This window comes from Macaca mulatta, chromosome 16, assembly GCF_049350105.2.
Source record: "Macaca mulatta isolate MMU2019108-1 chromosome 16, T2T-MMU8v2.0, whole genome shotgun sequence".
NCBI lineage: Eukaryota > Metazoa > Chordata > Mammalia > Primates > Cercopithecidae > Macaca > Macaca mulatta.
Window position 1 is genome coordinate 53,635,255 of NC_133421.1, and position 14,570 is coordinate 53,649,824.

The 14,570-nt window shown below is 39.6% G+C and overlaps 1 protein-coding gene across 2 annotated transcripts in view; it reads right to left on the minus strand.

Moving 5' to 3' along the window:
* ANKFN1 (ankyrin repeat and fibronectin type III domain containing 1) overlaps positions 1-14,570 on the minus strand; it is a 390,308-nt gene that overhangs the window by 141,493 nt on the left and 234,245 nt on the right. For both annotated transcript variants that reach the window (XM_028836325.2, XM_077971016.1), the window contains 2 exons: positions 11,937-12,138; positions 8,818-9,028 (listed from right to left, as the gene is read on the minus strand). In XM_028836325.2, coding sequence (XP_028692158.2) covers positions 8,818-9,028; positions 11,937-12,122 — 397 coding nt within the window. In that variant the 5' untranslated portion in view covers positions 12,123-12,138. The remainder of the gene's footprint in view (positions 1-8,817; positions 9,029-11,936; positions 12,139-14,570) is intronic.

The window sequence follows — 14,570 nt, forward strand, 5'->3', positions numbered from 1 at the left end:
TTTGAAAGTTAGGTTGGCTAACAATTTTTAGAAATCATTTACAATTGGCCAGGTAGTGTGATAAATGTTTTAATGGTATTATTCCACTTAATTCTCAACAATCTTATATGGGTAATAAGGTAGCCAGCCTCCAGGAGGGCCTGCAGTGACCTATGTCTGCTTGTATTCACACCCTTGTATAGTTCTCGCCCACACTGTACCAGTGCTGTTCTGTGAGATCAGCAGAATTCTGGAGAAATGACACTATGTCACCTCTGAGGTTAGGTTATAAACGTCACTGTTGCTTCCACCTAGGCTGGTCTCTCTTTTTCTCTTTCTTAGATCATTTTCTCTGGGGGAAGCCAACTCCCATGTCATAGAGTAGCCATATGGAGAGACCCATATAGCAAGAAATGCGGGGCTCATGCCAGTAGCCACTATGAGTAAGCTCAGAAGTGGGTCCTTTAGCTCAGTGAAGCCTTAAAATGACAGCAATCTCATGGGGTCCCATGAGATGATGACTGAGCCATAACCATCCAGCTAAAGCCATTCCCAGATCTCAGACTCACATGAGACAAACATTTACTATTATTTTTGGTTGCTGTTTGGGGATAATGATTACACAGCAATATATAATAATACAAGTTAGGTACAATTATTATATCCATTTTACAAATGAAGAAATGAGGCCACAGAGAGAGTAAGGAATTTTTCCACAGCTATAAAAGGTCAGTTGTGGGATTTGAAGCCAGAACACTCTGACCTCAGAAATTTAATTTTTAGCCTTTTCTAAGGGTTTAACTTAAAAGCTGCACCCCAAACAATTCTATTGTTGTTGTGTTTATGTTAAAAATCATGGGGAAAAGTCTGCATACACTCTAAACTGATAACAATGAATACATTTGGGGTTTTGAGGGATGGGAGCCTAGATTGTGTGTGCATGTGGGGGTGAGTTGTGTGGGCTATCAAAGATACTTTTTAACTTTATCTATAATCTTTCCATTTCTGACAAGGAGAAGATATGCTATGTTGCATGTATATTTAAAAATTTTTTAAAAAGAAAAAAAAGATGACTATAAAACAACATGGATGAACCTGGAGGACATTATTCTAAGTAAAAAAAGACAGACACAGAAAGACATAATGGATGATCTCACTTAAATCTGGAATTCTAAAAAGTCAAACACATAGAAACAGAGAGTAGAATAGTGGTTGCCATGGGCTAGGGGTGGGGAAAATAGGGAGATATTGATCAAAGGGTACAAATTTCTGATTAGAAGATGAACAAGATCTGGGGATCTAATGCACAGCATGGGTGGTGATGGATCTGTGAATTAATTTGATTATGATAATCTTTATACCACATATGTATATCAACTCATCACATTGTACACCTTGAATGTATACAATCTCATCAATTAAATATTTTAAGGCAAAAAACAGAAAAATGCAACTATCAACTCAAAGAACAGGTAACAGGAACTTAGACTTTGGCCACCTGGTGTTTAAATAATTATTTGAAAACATAAAAAAGATCAATGAGCCCAACATTAAGTAAAATCATTCTCTTCGTAAGGGATAATATATTCACCCCCCTCCAAAGAAATAGGCTTGGGATTGATTCAATTAAATTCAGTTGAGTGTCTACTGTTTGCTGGGGATTCAGTAATAAATGAGAGAGGTGCTATCCTTTGGAATTTATGTTCTATTGCAGAAGAGATGAAAATAAGCAAATAAAAACATTGAGAACAATCATAAGTGCTATACACAAAATGACAAGACAGTGATGTGATAAGAAAATGTCATTTTAGACTTTGGACTTGGTGGCCAGAGAAAGCCTCTCTTGAAGATGTCACATTTAAGCTGAAATGTGAATGTTAAGAAGGATTTGGCCATGTAATGAACAAGATTAAAAGCATTCAAGCATTCCAAATAGGTGGAATAGCCAGTACGAAGGCCCTATGGTAAGATAGCCTGGCAGGTTACAGGAACAGAATGGAGGATGGTGTGGGTGAGGAGTACGCAGTATAAGATGAGTTTTGAGGAACAGATTTGTAAGTTAGGGTGAAGATCTATACCCCTATTTTAGTGAAGCAGAAAAAAATATTGAGGGCTCATTCTAGAGACCTGTCTAAGGCTTGTTCTTTACATATTCTTATTGGCTGCAAATCTTTGTCCTTTGAGGGTGGATTTGATTTCAGGAAATCTCTCTAAATAATTTGAAGCCAAGTCTGGCGAACACAGAGGGTGATGACGCTAGGCAATGCTGTTTTGGAACAAAAATCAGGTGTGACTCTCAGCAACGAGTCAGATTTTCTCATAAACTGACTCCGAGGACAATTCCAAAGTGTTCAGAGCAATGGCAGCACTGTTGGGGCAAGTGTGGGGTCTCCCAGGAGGACCATGTGGAAGGATAACATTCGCTTGGATTGTAGACTTTCTACTGTGTTTGTTTACATAAAACCAGCCTCATTAGTTTATAGTCACACCTCTTAAGACATGGCCTGACCAGTCCCAGCACAAACACGAACCCCTTACTACTGCAGAAATGAGTGGTGCATCCTGACGAGACTGCCAAAATTGTAACATTGGTGTCTGCACCATACGCAAATGACAGCAATTCTGCAGTTGCATTTTATGAAGTAACTGGACACAACAAATTCTGAGTGACACTTTCTAGTTCCACAGGCAGCATCTGAGAGAAAGTGAGAGGGAGGCATTCACCAAGAAATTCAGAAGGAGGGGAGAGGGACTAGAGAGAAGGAGAATGTAGCTAAGGGAAAGGGCAAAAAGACTGAAACTAGGAGGTATTCCACCATTCTTACTGGTCCATATCATTAAATAGTGTAAAAACAAAAACAACTAGGGCTACATCTACAACCAAATTCTGTAACAATGTCTGGAAAACAATAACAACAGTATTAACAACAAAAGATACCGCAAAGTTTAAGTTACTGGAATACTTGAAGGTTTTTTTCCATACATTCTGTGTATATGCATGTGTGTGTGTGGGTCTGTGTCTGTCTAGGATACACATAATGAATGTATATGTGCACACTAAGACTTGACATCTGTGACTCCCAGTAGCATAAGACAGGGCTGTCACAAAGGCTAAAATTTCAACTGTAGGCCGGGCACGGTGGCTCATGCCTGTAATCCCAGCACTTTGGGAGGCCGAGGCGGGCAGATCACAAGCTCAGGAGATAGAGACCATCCTGGCCAACATGGTGAAACCCCGTCGCTACTAAAAATACAAAAAAATTAGTTGGGCGTAGTGGCGGGTGCCTGTAGTCCCAGCTACTGAGGAGGCTGAGGCAGGAGAATGGCGTGAACCTGGGAGGCAGAGCTTGCGGTAAGCCGAGATCACGCCACTGCACTCTAGCCTGGGTGACAGAGTGAGACTCCTCTCAAAAAAAAAAAAAAAAAAAAAAAAAAAAAAAAAAATTCAACTGTAATTTTCTGAGCATCTACTATGTACTAGGTACTAGAGTCAAAGAATGAAATAAACTCTCTGTGAGTGACCAAATTTGTACACGATAGGCAAAAGAGCTAGTTTCTTTATGATTACTATCTATGGGGCCTTAATGGCCATCTCAGAAAGGCAAGACTCCCATCCATGATTCAGCAAATTCCTCCCGGAGGCTATTGGTTTGAGGGTGGGGGCAGAATATGAGTTAGTCAGAAAAAGGGAGGGGTATATGACTGGGGGCTTTTGTATACAGAGACAACAAGTCTTTCTTTGATAGCAGTTGTTCAATTGAGCATGAGTCATAGTGACTGGGATCCTAAGTGTATGAAACAGTCCATGGCATACCAATGGGTGTCCTGTGGTTCCTCTATACATTGGCTTTCCTAGTTGCAGTCCTTTCAGATTTGCTGGCTGTTTTCCTAAGCTCAGCACATCAGTCTGCAAGAAAGTACTTGGGACTGTACTTCAATAATGGCTGATTGTTTTTCTGCAAGGAAAGTATATTATTTTGTGCTGTTTGCATGAAGATAGGAGGAACAGAAAAAAGTCACTGAACAAAGATAGTGGATTCATCTAATGAGTAGGCTGGGGTTCTGCATATATTTAACTTCAGAGCAGTGTGCAAGTTTAGATGACCGCTTCTGGGATTTTTCTATGAGTAAGGAAACACACATGGTTGAGTTTCAAGCTATGCATACAAAGAACACGTCCATGTGGCTCTGGCATCAAGGGGTTAAAGATAGAAGACAGGCCTGACCAATGGTTTAGGAGTTAAGTCCCTAAACCCTCTGTGTCACTGTGATTCCTGTTAAGAAATGGAAAAAGCTACTGAGGATGTTCTGAATTGTGTGAGGATACTTAGTTGGCATAGTGAAAAGAATACTGGGCTAGTTTTCAGAAGGGAATACACAGAGAAAGAGAAGAAAGAAAATTAACCTTGTTAGAAACCCTGGCCTCTGCACTCTGCTTTGAAATATGTAACTGTCATTAGAAGAGGAGCAGATGGAGAGCCAAAGCAGGGAGGAATTGAGCATCTAACATGTAACAGTGAGCATGCCAAAGCTTTCTCACAAACACCAAGGCAGTTCATACAGATCTGGGTTTAAATCTTGACTCTACCACCCATTAACTTTGTTGTGTTGGGATAACTACTTGACCTTTAAAATTCCAATTTCTTTATTGATAAAGATGAAGAAAACAACTTCTACCTCACAAGCCAGTTGTGAAGATCAAGGGAGATGACGTAGACAAAAGCATTTTTGTAGGTGTAAAATACTCTAAGAGCTTCAGACCTCATTGTTACTTTTCCTCTCTTATATATCCTGCCTCTTTGGCTTCTGAGGAACAGTTTACGGCAGGTGTTTGCTTATCTGGTTCTGGTTGGCAGACTGGTTTTTCTCTTGGGCTTGCTCAAACTCATGTACAGAAGCATTTCTGCTTCTTTTGTACTTGATATATAAAGTGAATTAAAAATGCCTGAAAACACTATGTTTTTCTATCCTGCCTCTGTCCAACAGGACTGACACCTTAGTGCACAGAATAGAACAAAGAAATACATCATATGACTTTAGCAAACAGTAGAAAGGGAGAGGTGCAGGGGCCCAGAGGCCACAGCCCTCCACATTGGTTATGTGGAAAGGCAGTGAGTTTGTGCAGAAAGATTCCAGGTGTTGGCATCCTACAGATTTGGACTTGAGTCCTTGGCATCCCTATTCATTTGCTGGATGTGTGACCTTGGGACAGTCAGTTAACTTCTCAGAATCACAAGTTCCTATCTTTAAAATGGAGTCAATAACCTTATCCTGCAGAGTTGGTGTGAAAACCAGAGATGTCGCATGTGGAGACTTCATAGGTACACAACCAATATTGCATTGCCATTTTTACACATGTGAGTCTATATGTGGTAGTATCTCTTTGCCTTCTTAGGTAGCCAAGGTGACTTAGGTGTCATGTTTCCTGGAGATTGAAACCTGGGTTTATCTCCCATCATTTGTCCTTTACAACTTTGTGATGGTAACATGGTTATCATCCCAGAGAGAATGAGGAGGAAAACCAGGGACCTCTTGAACAAATTTGCTTTTGGTTTCACTAGATATTTAGTACTTGAGTTCTTTTATAGAGGTTTAATTATGCACAGGGGGCTTTGGGAGGTAGGGAGTCTTACTGTTTTCACAGAAAAAGCAGAGTTCTTTGTAGTGTCGCAGGTAAGTAAGTAGGACTAATGTTTCATCCAGCCCAGTGCAGGATGGCCATGGCAACATCTGGATGAATGGTCTCCTTGTTCCTGTAGAATGGGGCTCAGTCTGCGTTCTCCATGTTCAGACCCTCTGATTGTCTCTCCACCCTTCTCTCCCTGGATCTTTGGGACAGACGTTGTTGCAGAATAAATCAGAAGGCAGCAAAGATGCCATTTCAATTTCTTCCATCCTCATTTATCATCCTTCCAAATCCTACAGTTCCACTAAAAAGGGGCAGCACTTTGACTATAGAGCTCTTTTGAAGAGCTGAAATCCTACTGAACCCAAATCTTCACTGTCTCTGATATGGATGTGGTGAGCTTAGCATTTTTAAAATAAGAAATTTTCTGATACAAGGATCTGCTTCTGTACCTAGTCTTTGGGTAGTGGTGATTTATGAAATTTAGGAGCAGAGATGTGACCTCTAATTATATATTTGCTTGCTTCTCTTTCAGCCTTCTGGGTCTCACCACTTGGAAGTAAGTGAATCAGTATTAGTGAAACTAACAGTTTGATGAGTTTACTTTTTTCTTTTAGGAAACATAAAAACAGTGGCTCACAGCCATTGTGGTCAATGGGTCAGAGAGTTTTCACTAAAGGGAATGTGAGTGCCTACTTCATAATGTTGCTGTGAGGATTAAAGGAGTCAATACATGGAAAGTGCTCGGAAAAGTGCCTGACACAGGGTGAGTGCTGCATGATATTATCCCATCCACTCCTGCGTGGGGTCTGCCATTGGCCCCAGTGCAGCTTTCTTCCCCAAGTACTATCAGTGCTACTTCAAAACACATCCAGAAAGAAGCCAGTCACAAAAGACCATATATTATATAATTCTGTTACATGAAATGTCTAGAACAGGTAAATCTATAGAAACAGAAGTTAGGTTCATGGTTGTCAAGAACTGAGAAGAGCTGGGGAGGTTGGGGAGTGATAATAGTTAAATGGTATGATGCTTCTTTTCAGGACGATGAAGTTCTAAAATTGACGGTGGTGATGGCTGCAAAACTCTGTGCATATACTAAAAACAATTGAATTATATACTTTAAATGGGTAAATTTTAGGTATGTGAGTTGTATCTCAATAAAGCTGTTAAAAATATATCCAGGGCCGGGCACAGTGGCTCACGTCTGTAATCCCAACACTTTGGGAGGCCAAGGCGAGTGGATTACGAGGTCAGGAGATCAAGACCATCCTGGCTAACACGGTGAAACCTCGTCTCTACTAAAAATACAAAAAATTAGCCAGGCGTGGTGGCAGGGGAGGCTGAGGCAGGAGAATGGTGTGAACCCGGGAGGCGGAGCTTGCAGTGAGCTGAGATTGTGCCACTGCAATCCAGGCTGGTGACAGAATGAGACTCTGTCTCAAAAAAAAAAAAAAAAAAAAAAATATATATATATATATATATCTCCAGAATTCTGATACTACTCAACATCACTGTGTTGTTAGTCCAAGCATCCAGTCTGTCTCCTGGACCACTAAAATGACCTTGTAACTGGTCTTCTCAATTTCACAATTGCCTCGCCACTGTCTCTTTTCCATAGAGCACTCTAGTGATCTTCTAATGTAAATCAGAATATGTCATTTATCTTCCTAAATTGCTCCACTGCCTTCCCATCGTACTCGCCAAAATTCAAGTTGAACACTGACCATGGCCTCAGGGTCCTGCGTAATCTGGTCCCTGTGACTTCTCCCTCAGTCATCATTCTCCCTCTTGCTACTTTGCTTTGGCCCCATTGACTTTTTTTGTTCTTCCAATATGTCAGTCTTATTCCTGCCTTCCTCAGCATCTTTCTATTTGCCATTCACTCTGCTGAGACTCTGACCCCCACGTCTTCTCATAGCTCATTCCTTCATATCATCTAGAATTCAACTCAGATATTACCACATCAGAGAGGCTTTTCTTGCCCAACCCTATTTATGTATTCATTTTTTAATTGACATATTGTAACTGCCCATATTTATCGGGTACAACTTGATGTTTTCATATACATTTATGTTGTATAATCATTAAATTAGGGTATTTAGTGTATCCATCACCTCACGCATTTATCATTTCTTTGTGGTGAGAACATTCAAAAGCCTCTCTTCTAGCTACTCTGTAATATACAATACCTAACTGTTAACCATTCCAACATCACCCTACTGTGCAGTAAACAGCAGACATTCCTCCTATCTAATTGTCAAAATTAAAAATAGAACTACCATGCAATGCAGCAATCCCACTACTGGGTATATATCCAAAGGAAATGAAATCAGTATGTTGAAGAGATATATGCATCCCCATGTTTATTATGGCACTATTCACAATAGCTAAGATGTGGAATCAACTTAAGTGTCTATCAACAGATGAATAGATCAAGAATATGCTGTATAAGCCAAGCAAAGAAAGATAAACATGCCATGATCTCACTTATATGTGGAATTTTTTTTAAAGTTGATATCATAGAAGCAGAAATTACAGTGATTACCGACAGCTGAGGGGTTGGGATTGTGAGAGATTGGTCAATGGGTACCAACCCATTTCAGGGCGATGGGTTTAAAATAGTCCCTTCCCTATCAATCTCTAGCCACTCATCCATTTTATTTTTTTTCATAGCATTCATCACTATTTGAGTTTGTATTTTATCTATTTACTTGCTCATTGGAAGTCTTCCCAACAAGCATGTAATTTCTGTGAGAATAAGGATTTTTGTCTTGTTTGCTGTTACATTCCTAGCACCTAGAACAGTGTCCCGCACTCGGTGTTTCTTGAATGAATGAATGAATGAAGCCACCGCATTGACTGTGGATACAAAACAGAAACACGCAAATGCTCATTCTTCTATGTATATCTCCTATTCTGTATCCTTACTTGGAGTATCTCACATAATTTAAAGCTCGTGATAAAATTCTTAGAAGTTCTTTGGGGCTTCCTTTTCACCACTCAGCATATTCTATTTAGAAAGGAATTTGATGCTTAGACCAATAAGTGCTGTCATTATTTGCATGAAAAGTCCATGAAAACATCCAAGGGCTATCAGAGTCTATGTTTAGTCAATCATTCCTGCTCTGAAAGTCAGCAATGGCTATTTTGGTGGCATAAGGCTGGAATCTGTCTTTACCAGTACATGTGTTTATTCTCAGGTTACTTACAGTGTGGACTTTCTTGGGCCCCTGTCCTCAGAAGAATCCTCGCAATGGGCACATTGTTGGTCATGATGGCAATATCCAGGGGTGTCAAGCCCTCGCTGTTAGGTGTGTTAAGGTCGAGTTCTTCTGGTGTATACTGACACAGGAGGATCTGCACAGCATCCATGTCCTGCTGTTCGACTGCCTCAAACATGGCTTCATTGCCCTGGAAATTCTAGAGAGGAGCAAAGGTAGATTAACAAAATTTCTTAAACCAGTGTGTCTTTGTAGCTTAGCTCTTTTGAAGTTTAGAGACTGTTTCAGGGACTGCATGTCCACTTTTAAGTGGTATAACTACAATTTATCTCAAGGTCTCCAAAGTAAACACTCCGTTGGACTTCCCCTCCATCATTTCTAATGGATATTGAATAGATGCACTGAGAGAATACAGGATAGCCTGGCTAGGCTGTAGATAAGAGCAAACCTCAGCTTTCCCCAAACCAGTCTTCTGAAAAGTACTCCAATAGTTCATTTGGCTGGGCATGGTGCCTCACCCCTGTAATCCCAGAACTCTGGGAGGCCGAAGTGGGCAGATCACTTGAGGCGAGGAGCTTGAAACCTGCCTAGCCAACATAGCAAAACCCCATCTCTACTAAAAATACAAAAATTAGCCGAATGTGATGTTGGGTGCCTGTAATCCCAGCTACTCCAGAGGCTGAGGCAGGAGAATCACTTGAACCCAGGAGGCAGAGATTGCAGTCAGCTGAGATTGTGTCACTGAACTCCAGTCTGGGCAACAGAGGGAGACTCCAACTCATGGAAAAAAAAAATAATTAAGAGATGTTCTATGAAGAAAATAGCATGTGGTCAAATCAATTTGATAAACATTAAATTAAACCAAGTGTACCCCATTATTTCCCTGTAGGCTTCCTCAGGGTCTTTAATAATTTTAACATGTATTTTATTGCATTTGCTTTGACTGTTCCTGGAATGGTGTTCTACAGAGCACAGTTTGAGAAATGCTGGCATATATAATGTTAAGGTAGCCGTTATGGCTAGCTTGGAATTGACAGTACACTTGCTCTGTTTTTCCTCAAACTCACTCCCTCCCTCCCCATCCCCAGCCTCTACATTGTCATCTCTTGTCTGGACCATGGCAATGACCTGCCTGCTGCTAGTCTTGGGCTCCCCCAGTTCTCACTCTATACTGATACAAGAATAATCTTCTTAAAATATACATATTACATGTTACTTCTGTATTTCCAAATATCTACTAGCTCCACGCTGCCTGCGGGCTGATAGTTTCTGAGCCCTAAGATGAGGGGTCCGAGTGTTAGTGTTCAGGGAGGGTTTCAGTGACTGGATGGCAAATTGGTTTTGGGCCTCATGGGACTAGAGCTGAATATTTATAGAATACAGTTCACTTACAGAAAAAAATCACTTAAGAAAATATGGTTCCTTTGAAAAGTTCTTTCAAAGGATTAATAGTAAACAAAAGAGAAGAACTCCAGAATTCTTTTAGGTACATATTTCTTAGCATGTGGGAGAAGACCAACACACGTATTATTTACACATCTATCTGGTATCTTCACCAAGAGTTGCTTGGTCTTTAAAAGAGTTGAAATACCACTGGTTTTGACGTGCATAGGGATCACCTGATTAACATGTGGAAGATCTCCAGTCACCAAATGTTCAGGTGGTCAGGTTTTATTTTTAGTCTCATTAAAAATCAATTCTCCCTATCAAAGGCTGCAGGTCAGCTTTAGCTGAGTACATAACACAAAATTGAAATTTGAGGAAAATACAAAGCTATTATGCAAATGCTTGTTTTGACAATGGGGACCCAGGGAATAAAGCTATTTTGGTATGCAGTTTTCTTTGCTGCAAGACAATCTGCTGAATGGTAAAGTGTTTTATCCACAATCTGCTAAACTGAAGAGCCTCTGATGCTTAGGCCCCAATTTAACCACAGCCAAGTCCTCCAAAAAGATGAGTTTGAAATTAGAAAACATATTAGAAAACAAATGAGTTCAAAGTTAAAGTGCCACCCCATCCACAGTCATGTATTTGTTTTTGGCTCTTAGTATTCCTAATTTCTCATGTGCCATATTTACTCTCACTCTTAAGTCATTTCCTCCTCCAAGCTTTTGTTGGCAAACTTTGGCATGCTTCTATCTGGAAAGGCTAGGACTCATTTCTGTTTTAAGAGCAAACAAATGGTGCCATTACTCCCTGCAAAAATCCCCTTGCTGAGCATGTTAATATTATGCTCTCAGCTTTTACTGAGGGCCATTCTAAGAAACTATTATATGTGAATGTCTGTAACATCATCAGTTCCACTATTTATGCCATTCTCTATTACATAACTCACTATGACATCTACAAGGTCCAGAAGACTGAGGAGCAGGTGAATATTCATTTCTCCTGATGGACTGAGACATTTTTAGCTATCAACAGATGGGATGCTATAACCAATTGCGTTTCTTTTTCTGCTTTGACTTTCTGGGAACTCAGAGATGAATGTAATGATAAATTTCAGGTACAGGTACTATATTTGCCTAGATTTTTTGATATATCTATTTTTATTCTTATATCCAATATTTTCTTTTCCTAGTTTTTGTGTGTGTGTGTGTGTTTTGTGTTTTTTTTTTCTTTTTTTTACATTTTTCCTTTACTTTCCTTCCTTCCTCTTCTCTCTCTTTCTTTGTCTATCATATAAAACATGTATATTCTTTGGATTCTATTTTGAATGCCTTTGGAAAGAATGTGTGGTATACACAAGAAATCACTAATAATATTATTATTTGAATGAACACTGGAACTCTCAGAAAGCCCATTTAACCTGAAACGTCATATTTGTCAAGCTGCTAGTTTTTGGGGTTTATTTATTTTTTGGTGTAGTAGTGAAATAAAAATTAAGGGAGAAGAAAAAGAAACAAAAAGAAAGGGAAACAGCTCACAATCACTCAGGCTTTGTCTAAAAACATTAATACATGCAGTTACCGCCTTACCTGACTATTCCAGCATTTATAAAATTGCAAGCATCAACTTCTGAAATAAACGTGAATCATCTTAGAATATACTTAAACCCAAACATAACTGAATAAATCAAACTGACACAAGAATAAGAATGGTTTCATTACCACTGAGGTCTTCCTGAGACTCAGCCGATCAGTTCTTGTCCTAAAATAGGCCTCATCGAAGGAAGAGTGGCTCCCCTTCAGTTTCTCAGAGAGGTTCCTGTACAGGCGTTTGGCTGCGTTGGGAGATGAGGGAGCACTATGCTTTTTTGACTGACAGAGATGTAAATTTTGCATTTGTTGGGTCATTTTCACACAACAATTCCTAAGAAGAGGAAAGTCTGATGTTATATCTTTTACACCACAAATTATAAGTTGACATATAATTTTATCATCTCCAGTCAGTATCTGGAATCCAAATACAATATTACAGCTGGTAGGGACCTTAGAGATGATCAGACCCCACTTTTTAATGTTTTAAATGAGAAAGCTGAAACCCAGGGGAAGGAAGCAGCTTATTCATGGCCACAGAGCTAATTGGTGGCAGGAATGAAATGACAACCTCCATTTACTATATAAACATATTCATTTACATACAGACATATATATGATTGAACCTCGACTCAAGTCTTTACTTCTCTATCCCAAGTGAAGAAGCGTCTCTCTGTAACCTAGGGGGTCTGTTCAATTCCTCTTGGGTATATACAACTGGGAGTTTTCTACTTACATCCCCCTAGATGCTGGCGTCTGCTGGGTATATAAGAAAGTGTGGCTCTGTCTCAGATGGACAGACACAAGTTAACTTCTGCATAGCCCCAATCTCTTGAGGTAGCAGTTAACTTGCATCTGTCCTCTGTCCATCTGAGGTTTGGTGAACTATCCCAGTACTCAGAAGCTTGGGGAATTTGTACCCATAGGCCCATCCCTGCTCACCTCAGATACCCTGGATGGGGTCCACCAAAGCACTCACTACTGGCATTCTTCAATTAGTACTTGACTGTTGTTTCAGAAATCTCCAACGAGGTCCCCACCAATGTCACACCTGAAGTCAGTTTCCAGATCAGCCATGCCATTCAAAAGCCACCCACAATGACTTTGGGTGTTGATCTCGAAATTTTGATGCTATCAAGGCTGTGGCTTCCTGGCATGTGTATATATGTATATGTATTGGATGAACAAAGGAATGAATGAAATAACTAGTCAAGGCAATTCTGTGCAAAGTGTCTCCCTGGTAGAGCCTCTGATGCACTGGGCCCAGCACTCTCTGGAGCATGTCACTGCCTTCTCACCACTTCCCCTCAAATGTTTTAAATTTAATTTTTAAAATTAGTACGTAATAAATATACACATTTTGGGGTATATTTGATAATTTAGTACATTTATATAATTTACAAAGATCAAATCAGTGTAAATTCCCATCACTTTAAATATTTAGGAGCCTAGTATATAGGAAGACTCATAGTATCTAATATTTTTGTTGTTGTAGGCATTCAATAGATAATTGAGAATGAGTGCACATACGAGAGTCTATTATATTTAATATACTAGAGCACTACCCAGAAAGTTAATTTCATCTTCATGCCTTTGAACTGGATTCCATGTCTGCTAGCACAAACTAACTTCGATTCACTTTGACTTTAAGAAATGGAGATTCATTTTCATTACATTGTTAAATGTCCTCAGGCTTTTTGTTTGTTTGTTTGTTTCCTTTTTGTTTGATTTCCAGCTTTTAAGTTCATGGCTACATGTGCAGGATATGTAGGTTCGTTACATAGGTAAATGCGTGCTATGGTGGTTTGCTGCACAGATTATCCCTTTACCTAGGTATTAAGCCCAGCATTCATTAGCTATTCTTGCTGATGCTCCCCCTCCTCCCAGCCCGCAACCTCTGACAGGACCCAGTATGTGTTGTTCCTCACCATGTGTCCATGTGTTCTCATCATTCAGCTCCCACTTAAAAGTGAGAATGTGTAATATTTGGTTTTCTGTTCCTGCATTAGTTTGCTGAGGATAATGGCTTCCAGCTTCATCCATGTCCCTACAAAGAACATATCTCATTTCTTTTTATGGCTACATAGTATTCCATGGTGTATATAAACCATATTTCTTTATGCAGCCTATCATTGATGGGCATTTGGGTTGATTCTGTGTCTTTGCTATTGTGAATAGTGCTGCAGTGAACATATGCATACATGTATCTTTATAATAGAACGGTTTGTATTCCTTTGGGTGTATACCCAGTATTGGGATTGCTGGGTCAAATGATATTTCTGCTTTAGGTATTTGAGGAATCGCCATGCTGTCTTCCACAATCGTTGAACTAATTTACACTCCCACCAACAGTGTAAAAGTGTTTTGTTTTCTCCATAATCTGGCCAGAATCTGTTGTTTTTTGACTTTTTAGTAATAGCCATTCTGACTGGTGTGAGATGGTATCTCATTGTGGATTTTATCTAATGATCAGTGATGTTGAGCTTCTTTGCATGTTTATTGGCCACATGTGTATTTTCTTTTGAGAAGAGTCTGTTCATGTCTTTTGCCTACTTTTTAATGGGGTTGTTATTTTTTCCTGTAAATTTGTTCAAGTTCCTTGTAGATGCTGGATATTAGACCTTTTCAGATGCATAGTTTGCAAATATTTTGCCCATTCTGTAGGTTGTCTGTTCACTCTGACGATAGTTTCTTTTGCTGAGGCACCTTTTAAGTTTTGTCTGCAATTTCCTTTGAGATAAAAATACTTCCTAGATCCTTTTAAGG